At 37.5% G+C, this 12,199-nt stretch overlaps 1 protein-coding gene across 1 annotated transcript; it reads left to right on the top strand.

The window, feature by feature from the left end:
- Positions 1-242: 242 nt before the first annotated feature.
- Positions 243-11,231, top strand: LOC144237139 (zinc finger protein 677-like). The gene is made up of 3 exons (XM_077770819.1): positions 243-657; positions 3,638-3,791; positions 9,232-11,231. Exons 1-3 carry the CDS (start codon positions 643-645, stop codon positions 10,698-10,700), a joined length of 1,638 nt encoding a protein of 545 aa, XP_077626945.1. The 5' UTR covers positions 243-642; the 3' UTR covers positions 10,701-11,231.
- The last annotated feature ends 968 nt before the right edge of the window (positions 11,232-12,199 follow it).

Here is a 12,199-nt window from a genome sequence, read left to right as displayed (position 1 = left end):
TCCAAAAATAATGAAAATGCTATGATAGAGGCAGGAGCATATTAGAGACAGAGACTTGCTTCTGTCAGCTCCACCCTCTCTGTGTATCCTAGCTAAATCTTAAAAATTTGATTGTGTTATTTCTTGACATTAAACCCTCTTAGAGCTTCCCATCACCAAAGATCTAAACTTCTCCATATGAATACCAGAGCGTTCTGGAGCTTGGGTAGCCCTTAAGAGTTGTTCCAAATTGATGGAGTAGACAGGCTTCTGTGTCCTGCATCAACCATTCATTGGATGCTGGCTGCCTAGGGAGGGGCCAAGAACATGAATGAGGCAATTCCCTTTGGCCCAGTGCCAGGTAGACAGGACAATGCAGTTTCAGTAGAATGTGGAGGTTTCAGCAGGAGGGGAGGGCTTTGTGAAGAAATAGGTGGAAAATACATTTGGTGGACTCCAGATAGGAATTTATTATCCCTGCATCCCTCCTGTTGCAGTGGGAAGCAGAGGACTGTTTTCCTCCCATAGTGAGGTTCTCCCCATCTGTATATTGTGGCAGAGGAAGGGGTTATGTTGATTCTCAACATTAAACAACATACTGTTTGTCACACAGTATAATCTTACCTGAGAAAGAAGACCGGAAGAAGAGGGAAAAAAGGAGGAATGGCTCTTTTCCAGGTAAAAGTCATGTTTTTCGTTCATTGTTCTTCTTCCTAAACTGTCACACTTTGGACTTGTTACTCTTCTGTGTCTCAGAGATGTTCTGCCTACGGTATTTACTCACCCCCAGAGCCCTCTCCCAGTCTCCTCACATCTCCATGCGGTTCCATCTCACTGTGACCCAGTGACGTGGAACGTGGGAAGATGCTCCTTTTATGTGGTCATGCTGTGAAGGATTTTCTTCCCAGGCGAGGACTGGAGGTGGGAAGTAGGCTCTGTGGTGTCCATGAGGTTGGGCAGTAAGGATTCCTCAGAGACCCCTCCTGGATGCCCTTTCAGCTCATATAAACCAGGATTAAAGAGATTACACACATAAGTCATATATTAATGTGCACAGGTACCTGAGAAACCCTGGCAAATAAGACCGATGGGGGAAGTTTGCTTTGTTTTTACAAATGTCTTCTGATGTTAAACAAGTGAGTCAGTGTGCTTCTGACTCCAAAATATTACTGCTTTGGAACAGAATGGGAAGTTCAAACTAGGAATAAGGAATATAGAGAGGGTGTTTTGTTTTATTAACATGATTAGATTTAAACTGTAGACTCAGCAAACTTGTCTAACAGTAAATGTTTTTTATATTATTTATAGCACATCCATCTCATAAAGACCATGGTGTTCTTTTATGAATTCTTACGCTGCACATCTTTTAGATAAAAATGTTTATAATTTAGCCAGACACAGAAGGACTTTCTGTCATCAGAGAGGATGGTGCTCAGTTTCATTTTGTGAATTATTTGTAAATGTTATTTTTTTGGTTATAAACCCCTCTAGTGTATATATTTTTTGGTTTCAGTTACACACAGTGATGCAGTTTAGAAACTAAGATGTAAAATATCCCCTTCCCTGTCATATCTTCCACCATCACTGACTGTCTTCATCAGGAACCGGTGTTCTCTCTAGTGCCAATCTTGTAAAAATGCTTTTTATATATTGTAATGTGATTTTAGAAAATATTTTTCAGTAAATGTTTTCCTGATATTTTATTCTGTAAATTGAAATATTTACATACCATATGTCTTGAAATTGTTTTCTTGTTAGTAAACATAGAGGTAACTGCTTGTTTAGATCCTCATTGGAACATTATCTAAATGAAGATTCGTGGGTCCTTTACAATTTCTTACTGTTACAAAGAATGCCATGGTGGCTGCTTCTGAGCAGGCCAACTTCACTACAGACATCTAAATATATTTTAAGATTGTACATCTTAAGCACAATTACCAGTTTAGGATGGTCTTTCTGAGGAAACACAGACATTCCATTTACTAAATAAAGATTTTAAATCAAGTGTCTTGAATATCCTCAGCTAAAGGAAGACATAGAAGAGAACTAAGAAGTAGGAGAACATTGTTTCAACAAATAGAAAATTTCAGTAAAGAGATAGAAATTATAATAAAGGGATCGAATAGAAATTCTGGAGCTCGGGGCCTCTGGGTGGCTCAGTTGGTTAAGTGTCCGACTTCAGCTCAGGTCATGATCTTATGGTCCATGGGTTTGAGCCCTAAGATGAAAACATAGAGATAAATGTTCATGGCCTTAGGGTTAGTAGTGGATTTTTATATATGATACCAAAAATGAAAGAGAAAAAGACTAAGTAGATAAATTGGTCATCCTCACAATTAATCATGTCTGTGCACTGAAGGACATTATCACATAAGTGAAACAGTCTACAAAATAAGAGGAAATAATTTGCAAAACACGAATCTAGTAAAGGTCCAGAACGTAGCAATGTATGAAGAACTTCTACGACTCAACAACCAAAATACAAAGGGCCCAAATTGTACAATAGTCAAAGGATTTTAATATACATTTTTCCATAGAAGATACAACAATGAAACAAGCACATGAGATTTCAGTGAAAGTAGTCATTAGTAAGATGCAAAATCAAAACCACAATGAGATATCATTTCACACCCACTGGGATGACTATTGTAAAACTACAACAACAACAGCAACAAATAAGTGTTGGTAAAGATGTGGAGAAATTAAAATCCACATTTTAAAATGTTAAAATGTTGCAGCTGCTGTGGAAAACAGTGGGACCAATTCTCAAAATATTAAACCATCTGACCCAATAATTCCAATCGTAGGTATATATCCAACAGATTTTATTTTTTTAAAAAATGTTTTTTATTTCTGAGAGAGAGAGACAGTATGAGCAGGGAAGGGTCAGAGAGAGAGGGAGACACAGAATCTGAAACAGGCTCCAGGCTCTGAGCTGGCAGTTAGCACAGAGACTGATGTGGGGCTCGAACCCACGAACCGTGAGATCATGACCTGAGCTGAAGTCGGACGCTTAACTGACTGAGCCACCCAGGCACCCTTCCAACAGACTTTAAAACAGATATCCAAACTTGCTTGTTCTTGAAAATTCATAGCAATTGACTAATATTAGCCAAAGATGGTAACAATGAAAAGCTTATCAGTAGTTGAGTGAGTATAGTCTAGTCCTGCCATGGAATACTCTGCAGCCAGAAGAAAGGAAATGTACCCCTGATACATACTATATCATGGATGAACCCCAAACATGAATCTGTGTGAAAGAAGGCAGAAGCAAAAGGTCACATTTTTGGTACCATTCCACTTACATGAAAAGATCCAAAATCGGCAAATCCATAAAGACAAAGCATTGGTTGTTGCCAGGGACTGGGAAATTAGAAAGCGCCTGTTAACAGGTAAAGGATTTCCTTTGGGGATGATAAAAATGTTTTTGGTCTAGACAGAGGTGATACTTGTGCAACACTGTGAATGCACTAAATGACACTGATTGTACTTTAAAATGGCTAATTATATGTTAAGGGTAGCTCTTCAGAATTACCTTGCACGGATCAAAGAGCACTCATTTCAGCCAAGTTGGTCTTTACACATTCTGCTTCTCTAATTTTGTGTCAGAATAAGAACATGTTCCCTGTCCATTTGGTGAAATGTGTTTTCATTTCAGGGACGGTTGACCTTCAGGGATGTGGCCATAGAATTCTCTCACGAAGAGTGGGAGTGCCTGGACCCCGCTCAGAGGGCCTTGTACAGGGATGTGATGCTGGACACCTACAGGAACCTGGTCTCCCTGGGTGAGGACAACTTCCCTACAGAAGTTGGTAGTTAATTTTAATGTGTCTTTCATTTTCTTTTGAGAGCCCCTGACTTGATCATAGGAGTTTCAAATCCCTATTCTTTTTTTTTTAATTTTTTTTTTTTTTAATGTTTATTTCTGAGAGAGAGAGACAGCGTGAGCAGGGGAGGGTCAGAGAGAGAGGGAGACACAGAATCTGAAGCAGGCTCCAGGCTGTGAGCTAGCTGTCAGCACAGAGCCCAATGCGGGTCTCGAACCCACAAACCGTGAGATCATGAACTGAGCCGAAGTCGGACGCTTAACCGACTGAGCCACCCAGGCGCCCCTCAAATCCCTATTCTTAAGGGAGTGATTGCAGCCGTTTTAATTGAGAATGGAAAGACTTCATAGTGTGGCAGATGGACGCTAACTTCCTTTTCTTCAGAAGTTCTGCATTCCTGCTTGTTTAGGTGGTTGCAGAACTTAGCAGTCAGAAAAGCTTAAGGGAGAAAACTGGTGATGAGGAGCACTGGGTGTGATATGTACATGATGAATCACTAAATTCTACTGAAACCAATATTACACTATATGTTAACTAACTGAAATTTAAAGAAAAATCTGGGAGTCGTGGGAATAGGTTTTAAAACTCTTAAATTCTTGGGTCACCTGGGTGGTCAGTTAGTTAAGTGTCTGACTTCAGCTCAGGTCATGATCTCACTATTCCCAAGTTTGAGCCCTCCTTCGGGTTCTGTGCTGAGAGCCTGGAGCCTGTTTCAGATTCTGTGTCTCCATCTTTCTCTGCCCCACTCCTGCTCCTGCTTTGTCTCTCTCTCTTTCTCTTTTTATCTCTAATAACTAAAAAACATGAAAAAAAATTTAAACTCTGAAAATTGTTAGTAAAGTCAAATTTCACTAACATCTTTAAATATAAGGCTCAGAGACAGTGAAGTTGGGGGAAAAAAGGAAACTTTATGGTGAATTTTAAAAAATATCTGCTTCTGGGGTGCCTGGGTGACTTAGTCGGTTAAGCGTCCGACTTTGTCTCAGGTCATGATCTCACGGTTTGTGGGTTTGAGCTCTGCGCTGGGCTCTGTGCTGACAGCTACCTCAGAGCCTGGAGCCTGTTTCAGATTCTGTATCTTCCTCTCTGTCTCACCGTCCCCTGTTCATGCTCTCTCTCTCTCTCAGAAATAAATTTTTAAAAAAATCTGCTTCTTTGGTCTTACCCTTGTGCTTTTGGTTTAGTAGTTCTTGGAAGAGAACCAGATCTCTGCATTTCTACAGTACTCATTAAGCATTTAGGTAGTTAGTTGACTACATTTTGAAATATGTTTCTACACCCACATATAATGAATGTCCTTTCTTGTTTGCTGAACAAAGAGCTGTGAATGTATTCTCGAAGAGCAAAGCAGATCATATTCTGTTTTTCTTTATAAATGGAAATATTTACTTGAGCTGAATATCATCTCCATTTTGGAAGAAGGCAGAGAGCCCTCCACTGTGGAAAGTGATGTGAAGATAGGGGAACATCCAGACAGGTGGGAATTATTGGGATGTGAACACAAGTCAGAGCTCAGATGGGCAGAGAGTAAGCCGCTCCAGTAAACATTGTTTGGGAAGGATCTGTGGGAAAATACAAGTTTATTTCTTAGGAGCTTCCAAAGGAAATCCTTCCCTGTTCCACACACACTTCTCTTTCTGTTATTCAAATTTGTAAATCAAATGTGTACACATCTAAACTCCCACTGTTAAGACCTACAACTTTGTTACCTGGGCCCCTCCAACCATACTTGTGTTGTGGTTTGAGAGGGACTGAGATGACTGTCCCTATGGAGTCTTTCCCTGATCTCTCTTTGTTCTCATTACATACAGGTCAGAGGTGAGGCCTCTGTAAGTGAAGACCCCAGGACCTATTCACTTTCCATTTCCATTTTGTATTCCTTGGAGAACTTCTTAGGATACAAACAAAATGTAATATCTGTCTAATGAAGTAGAGCTAAAATCTTTCTTTTCTGGTCCATCCTGGCTTCTTAGGTTCAGGCCATTGTGCATCATTTTGAAACTTCAAAAAAGTGAAAATCCAAAACTAAATGTAGTTTAAATATAGCACAGCTTACTGATATCTCTAGTTAGCTCTTCTGTGGGAAAACATGTATCATTCCACAGGTGTTTATTGCATTCCTGGAATATAGGCAAAGCATCATATTGATAATTTTTAGATCGTGGTTTTTTTGTTTTTGTTTTTGTTTTTGTTTGGTTGCTTAAGAACTCAAGAGGCAGCAATAAGTTTTGATTTTAAGTGATGTCTGCATCCAATGTGGGGTTTGAACTAACAGCTACCAGGTCAAGGGTTGCATGCTCTACCGACTGGGCCAAGCAGGCATCCCTCTTTTTTTTTTTTTTTTTTTTTAACATTTTAATTACCTTCACCCATTTCTGCCACTGTCTTCAACTTCCTGCCTCTAGCAACCACTTATATGTTCTCTGTATCTAAGAAGGTTGTTTTGATTTGTTTAGACTCCACATGTAAGGGAAATCATACTGTATTGGTCATTGACCAATTCCTCTTCGCATAATGTCCTCAGGGTCTATCCATGTTGTCGCAAATGGCAAGATTCTATTCTTTTTTATGGCTGGATAATGTTATGTTGTCTATATGCATCTTTATCCATTTACCCATCATTGGACACTTAGTCTATTTCTGTATCTCAGCTATTGTAAATAGTGCTACAGCATTGAATATCAGAAGACTTCTATCTTTTCAAGTTAGTATTTTTGTTTTCTTCCAATAAATACTTACAAGTAGAATTTGTGGATCACACAGTAGTTCTTTGCTACACCAATTTTGTCTCCCACCAACAGTATACAAATTGTCCACCCTGTCACCAACACTTGTTATTTCTTGTCTTTTTAATAACTGCTATTCTAATGGGTGTGAGGTGTATCTCATTGTGATTTTGACTTGCACTTCCCTGATGAGGAATGATGCTGAGCATCTTTTCTTGGTCCTGTGGACCATCTGGTAGATATTTGTAAAATGTCCAGATCTTCTGCCGATTTCTTAAATTGGATCATCTGAGCATTTTTTGGCTGTGTTTGGATTAGTAGGCCTTTATCAGATACATGATTTGCTCATATTTTCTCCCATTCAGTAGGTTATTTTTTCATTTTGTTTAGAAGTGTTACCTTTGCTGTGCAGACACTTTTAGTTTGATGTAGTCTCACTTATTTTTGCTTTTATTGATTTTTCTTTTGGTGTCGAGTGTCAGAAAAGAAAAAAAAATCATTTCAGACCTGTGTCAAGGAGCTCATTATGCCCTAAGTTTTCTTCTAGATGTTTTATAGTTTCAGGTTTTAGGATTAAGCCTTTAATCTGTTAAGTTTTATGTATATTGTCAGACAGTGGTCCAGTTTCATACTTTAGCCTGTGGCTGTCCAGTTTTCCCAAACCCATCTATTGAAGAAATTGTACTTTCCCTTTTGTATAGTCTTGTCTCCCATGTTGTGAATTAATTTACCATGTCTTGAATTTATTTCTGGGCTCTATTTAGTTCTTTTGATCTATGTGTCCATTTTTATGCTAATACCGTACTCTTTCAATTACCACCGCTTTGTAAACAGGGAGTTTGAAATCAGAGAATGTGATGCTTTGTTCTTTGTCAAGATGCTTTGGCCTTTGGGGGTCTTTGTGGTTCCATAAAATTTTAGGATTTTTCTATTTTGTGTGTAGGTTTTCATGTGGACTTAAATTTTCAACTTATTTGTGTAAATGCCAAGGAGTTTGATTGCTAGATCATATTTAAGAGTATGTTTAATTCTGTAAGAAACTACAAACAGTCTTCCAGAGTGGTGTACTATTTGTATTCCCACCAGCAATGAATGAGAGTTCTTATTGCTCCATGTCCTCACTAGTATTCAGTGTTGGTGTTCTGGATTTTGGCCATTCTCATACATGTGTAGTTCTATCTAATTGTTATCACACACATTTTCCTCAGTTAAATCTATGACATTCTTTAAGTTGAGAATTTGCAATATCTTGAGAACATACTTTTTTTTTAAGTTACTGCTTTAGTCACAAAAATATCATGAAATTGATTTGCAGTAGCTTTTTATGTAATAATACAGTATTTGGGGGCACCTGGGTGGATCAAAGTCGGTTTAGCATCTGACTCTGGATTTTGGCTCAGGTCATGATCTCACAGTTCAAGAGTTTGAGCTCTGCATTGGGCTCTGTGCTAACAGTGTGGAGCCTGTTTGGATTCTCTCTCTCTCTCTGCCCCTCCCCAACTCTCTCTCTTACTCTAAATAAATAAACTTAAAAAAAAATTTCTTGTACGTGTCTCCTGGAACATGTATATATTATATAATTCTCTTGATTATACAGCTAATAATGGAATTTATGGTATATTCACTTTGACAATTTTTAGAGCAAATCTGAAGTAGATGTCAGTCTATAGTCTTCGTATTAGAATATACTGTCTCCTATTTGAATATTTTCCACCTTTACCTCATACCAATACCATATGTTCTTACAGGATGAGTCAGTGTTATGCCCGTTGCTAAATTCGTTCCTTTTACCAGGGTCAGGTGTTTAACTTATAACACAATTATACTCTCTTAAATGTGGAAGAACAAGCACTATCATCACATTGCCCATTACTCCTTGTGCTTCACTCTTGCTTTTGTAAATCCAAGTCCTGGTCTTTCCTCAGATTTTTCGTTGAGCTAAGCAAACTATACTGTTATCTCCAGGTATATTAATTTTGAGCACCAAAGCACCTAAGTTTCCACATGATATCCCCCTCTACACTGCAGAAAGACCCCTCTTCATACACAGTACAAATTGCTGAGGACTGCAGCTTGATCTGGTGTTTAATAATAATGTGTGTCTAATAATGTACGAGGATATGATGAAATAAATGAGATATTTTAAGAACTCTGTATATTACAATCTAAAAATAGATAGATCTAGCAGGTTAAGTAACCAGAGTTATACAAAATAATAGCCTCTGGAATTCTAAAGAATTCTTCTTTGAGAACTAAAGACAATTTACATTTCATAATTGTCAGTAGGAGAAATGAAAGATATGTTGAGATTCACTAAATTATGAAATATCAGATTCAGGTGAACACACATTTTTTAAAGATTAAGAATTAAAGAAGATAGAAATCTTGATGATTGTATGCACAGTTATATAATAGCCAGTGTATAGATGGGCTCTCTAATCATGAAGTTTTATTTCATTATCCAGTTACATGGCCAGAAAATATGGATAGTGTATAATGTTTGTTTGGAAGAATTACCTTAAGAATCGTGAAATCATTAACATGGAAACATTTATTTTAAAAATTTAAAAACATTGCATATTACAATAATGCTTGAAGACTATGCTTGAGAAACTTCCTGTGTTCATTATGAAGTATTATTTTGGTGTGTAATTATGTAATTTAGTATAAAATATTTACCTTCCAATTCTATTTGATAGGAAGCCCCTCTGATGGATTTCCAATAAAGGAATTATCACCAATAGAGGACATTAATAAAGGAGAATCTTACCACTTATTGATATTGGAGAGAAATGAAAGTCATGGCATCAAAGACTTTGATCTCAAGGAAGTCTGGGAAAATATGCACAAGTTTGAGAGTCAATGGGAGTATGATGCAAGGAATTACAAAGAAGTGCCTTTGACCCATAACAAAAATCTCACTTGTAGAAGAGACCAACAACATAATCAGTCCTCAGTTACTCTTCCTGAAGATCAGTGTGTTTCTATAAGAAATAATACATACCAGTATTTCATGGATGATGAGCCATTTATAAGGAATTTGTTAAAATGGGACAGTAACCTGAGTGGTGCTGGAAACCAATACATAAACTGCTTGGAAAATACAATTGGATTAAGTCTGGCTGAACTGCAGAGATTGCACAGTAAGGAGAAAATATATGAATGTAATCCAGTTGAGAAGTATGTCAGCAATGGTTCCTCAGTCTCACCACTTCAAAGAATTCCTCCCAGTACCAAAAACATTTGGAATAAATCTAGGAAGATTTTTAAATATCCTTTGTTACCTGCACAATACAAGAGAGCATACACCAGAGGAAAATCTTACAAATGTAATGATTGTGGGAAGACTTTTAGCAAAAGCACAAATCTCATGAGTCATGAGAGAATTCATTGTGGACAGAGACCTCACAAATGTAATGACTGTGACAAAGCCTTTACGTACCGTTCAAATCTCACTCGACATATGAAAATCCATACTGGAGAGAAACCTTATAAATGTAATGAGTGCGGCAAAGCATTTACCCAGTGTGCAAACCTTACTAGGCATCAGATAATACACACTGGAGAGAAACCACACAAATGTAATGTGTGTGACAAGGCTTTTAACCAAAGTTCAAGCCTTATGGCACATCGGAGAATTCATACAGGGGAAAAACCTTATAAATGTAATAAGTGTGGTAAAGCTTTTATTAAACGTTCAGACCTTTGGTGTCATGAGAGAACTCATACTGGAGAGAAACCTTACAAATGTAGTGAGTGTGGCAAAGCCTTTGCTGAGCATTCAAATCTTACTCAACACAGAAGAATCCATACAGGACAAAAACCTTATAAATGTAATAAATGTGATAAGGCTTTTATAAAACGTTCAGACCTTTGGGGTCATGAGAGATCTCATGCTGGAGAGAAACCTTACAAATGTAATGAGTGTGCTAAAGCATTTTCCCATTTTGCAACCCTTAGTACACATAAGAAAATACACACTGGGGAGAAACCACACAAGTGTAATGTGTGTGACAAAGATTTTGTCCGAAGTTCAAGCCTTAGGAGACATCAGAGAATTCATATGGCAGAAAAACCTTATAAATGTAATAAATGTGGTAAGGTTTTTATCAAACGTTCAGACCTTTGGAGTCATGAGAGAACTCATAGTGGAGAGAAACACATGTAATGACTGTGGCAAAGCCTTTACGGAGCATTCACATCTTGCTCAGCATAAGAAAATCCATACTGGATAGAAACCTTATAAATGTAATGAGTTTGGCACAGCTTTTACCCAATTTGAAAAATAATAGGTTTCAGAAAATACATAGTGAAAAGAAACAGTGTAAACCTAATATGTGTGGCAATGCTTTTATTCAAAGCTTAAGCTTTGGGGATCATCAAAGAACTCATTGTAGAAAGAAACCTTCTCAATAAAGTAAGCAAGTGTTCGGGGCTTACTCAACATCAAGAGATTCCTTCATGGAGAGGAATCATATGAAACTAACATATGTGGCAAAGCTTGTAACCAGGGCTCACACCTCCCCTGATACCAAGATGTAAATGTCTGAAAGAAAGCACGCAAATGGAATGTATGGCAAGGCTTTTCCAAAGCTCATACCATGTGGACCATAATTCATTCTAGAGAGAAAACTTACAAATGTAATGAGTATGATCTGCTTTATAAAAATGTACAATTTTGGGGAGGGGGTAAAAATAAGTGAATGAGATTAAGAGGTACAGATTTCCAGTGATAAAAAAAATGTACAACTTTGTGGTTGAAAGAATTCATATATAATGGAACCCATACAAATGTGTCAAGGTCTTTACGCCCAGAAACACCCAAGAATTCATACTGGACAGAAACGTTACAAATGTAATGAAGCTGATAATTTGTTTACCCAAGTCTTTCAGTGAACTACAATAAGAAAATTCATACTGGGAGGAACTAGATTTATTATAACCATTAACCAGTCTTAGATGTGAAGTTCCACAGAAAATTAGAATTCCTTAAAATTCATGAGATGAAGTGTTTTGTGGACCAAGTATATCTGTGGAAGGGCCTAAGTTTAAATCTTTTATAAAGATTTTATTTTCTTCTCTACACCCATTGGAGGGCTAAAACAACCCCGAGATAAAGAGTCACATGCTCTTCAGACTAAGCCAACCAGGCACCCCATAACTTTTTTTCTAAATTATTTGAGGTCCCTTGAGGCTACATTATTATTGATGACTTATAACCTCAAGTTTGGAATTCAGTGATACTATACTTTTATTATATGTGTTTTGTTTGTCCACTATAGTGGTCTCAGAGAACCCTGAATTAGTCAGGTGAAAGGAACCTGTTTGATTAGGTGGGGTTTAATTATACGATATATCCTGGAAAAACTAGGATGCTCATTTTAAGATACAGTATAGTATAAATTTGAGAGCATGGGGAATGGTAGGGAGTAGATGTAAAACAATTATTTAAATTGCCATGTTTTCTGTGGTCACAACCTCTTCTCTAGATTTGTAGGTATGATTGAGAGGCTTTGTTGATTTTATTACAGGAAAGGATTCTCTTTCAGATAGATGATCATGAAATAGTAGGTTCGTATATTGAGAGAATGAGAGTTTCATGTGATAATGATAGGTTACTAGGGATGGCCTATGTGGTAGAAAAAAATGGAGAATGATGGTCTTCCT

Source organism: Crocuta crocuta, unplaced genomic scaffold (genome assembly GCF_008692635.1).
Source record: "Crocuta crocuta isolate KB4526 unplaced genomic scaffold, BGI_CrCroc_1.0 scaffold136, whole genome shotgun sequence".
NCBI lineage: Eukaryota > Metazoa > Chordata > Mammalia > Carnivora > Hyaenidae > Crocuta > Crocuta crocuta.
The sequence above is the reverse complement of the archived record's forward strand: the minus strand, read 5'-3'. Positions and strand labels throughout refer to the sequence as shown.

Excerpts from the sequence above, each read along its gene's own strand:
- LOC144237139 (XM_077770819.1), top strand. Across the intron at positions 3,792-9,231 it reads CAACTTCCCTACAGAAGTTG|GAAGCCCCTCTGATGGATTT; the intron begins GTAGTTAATTTT and ends TCTATTTGATAG.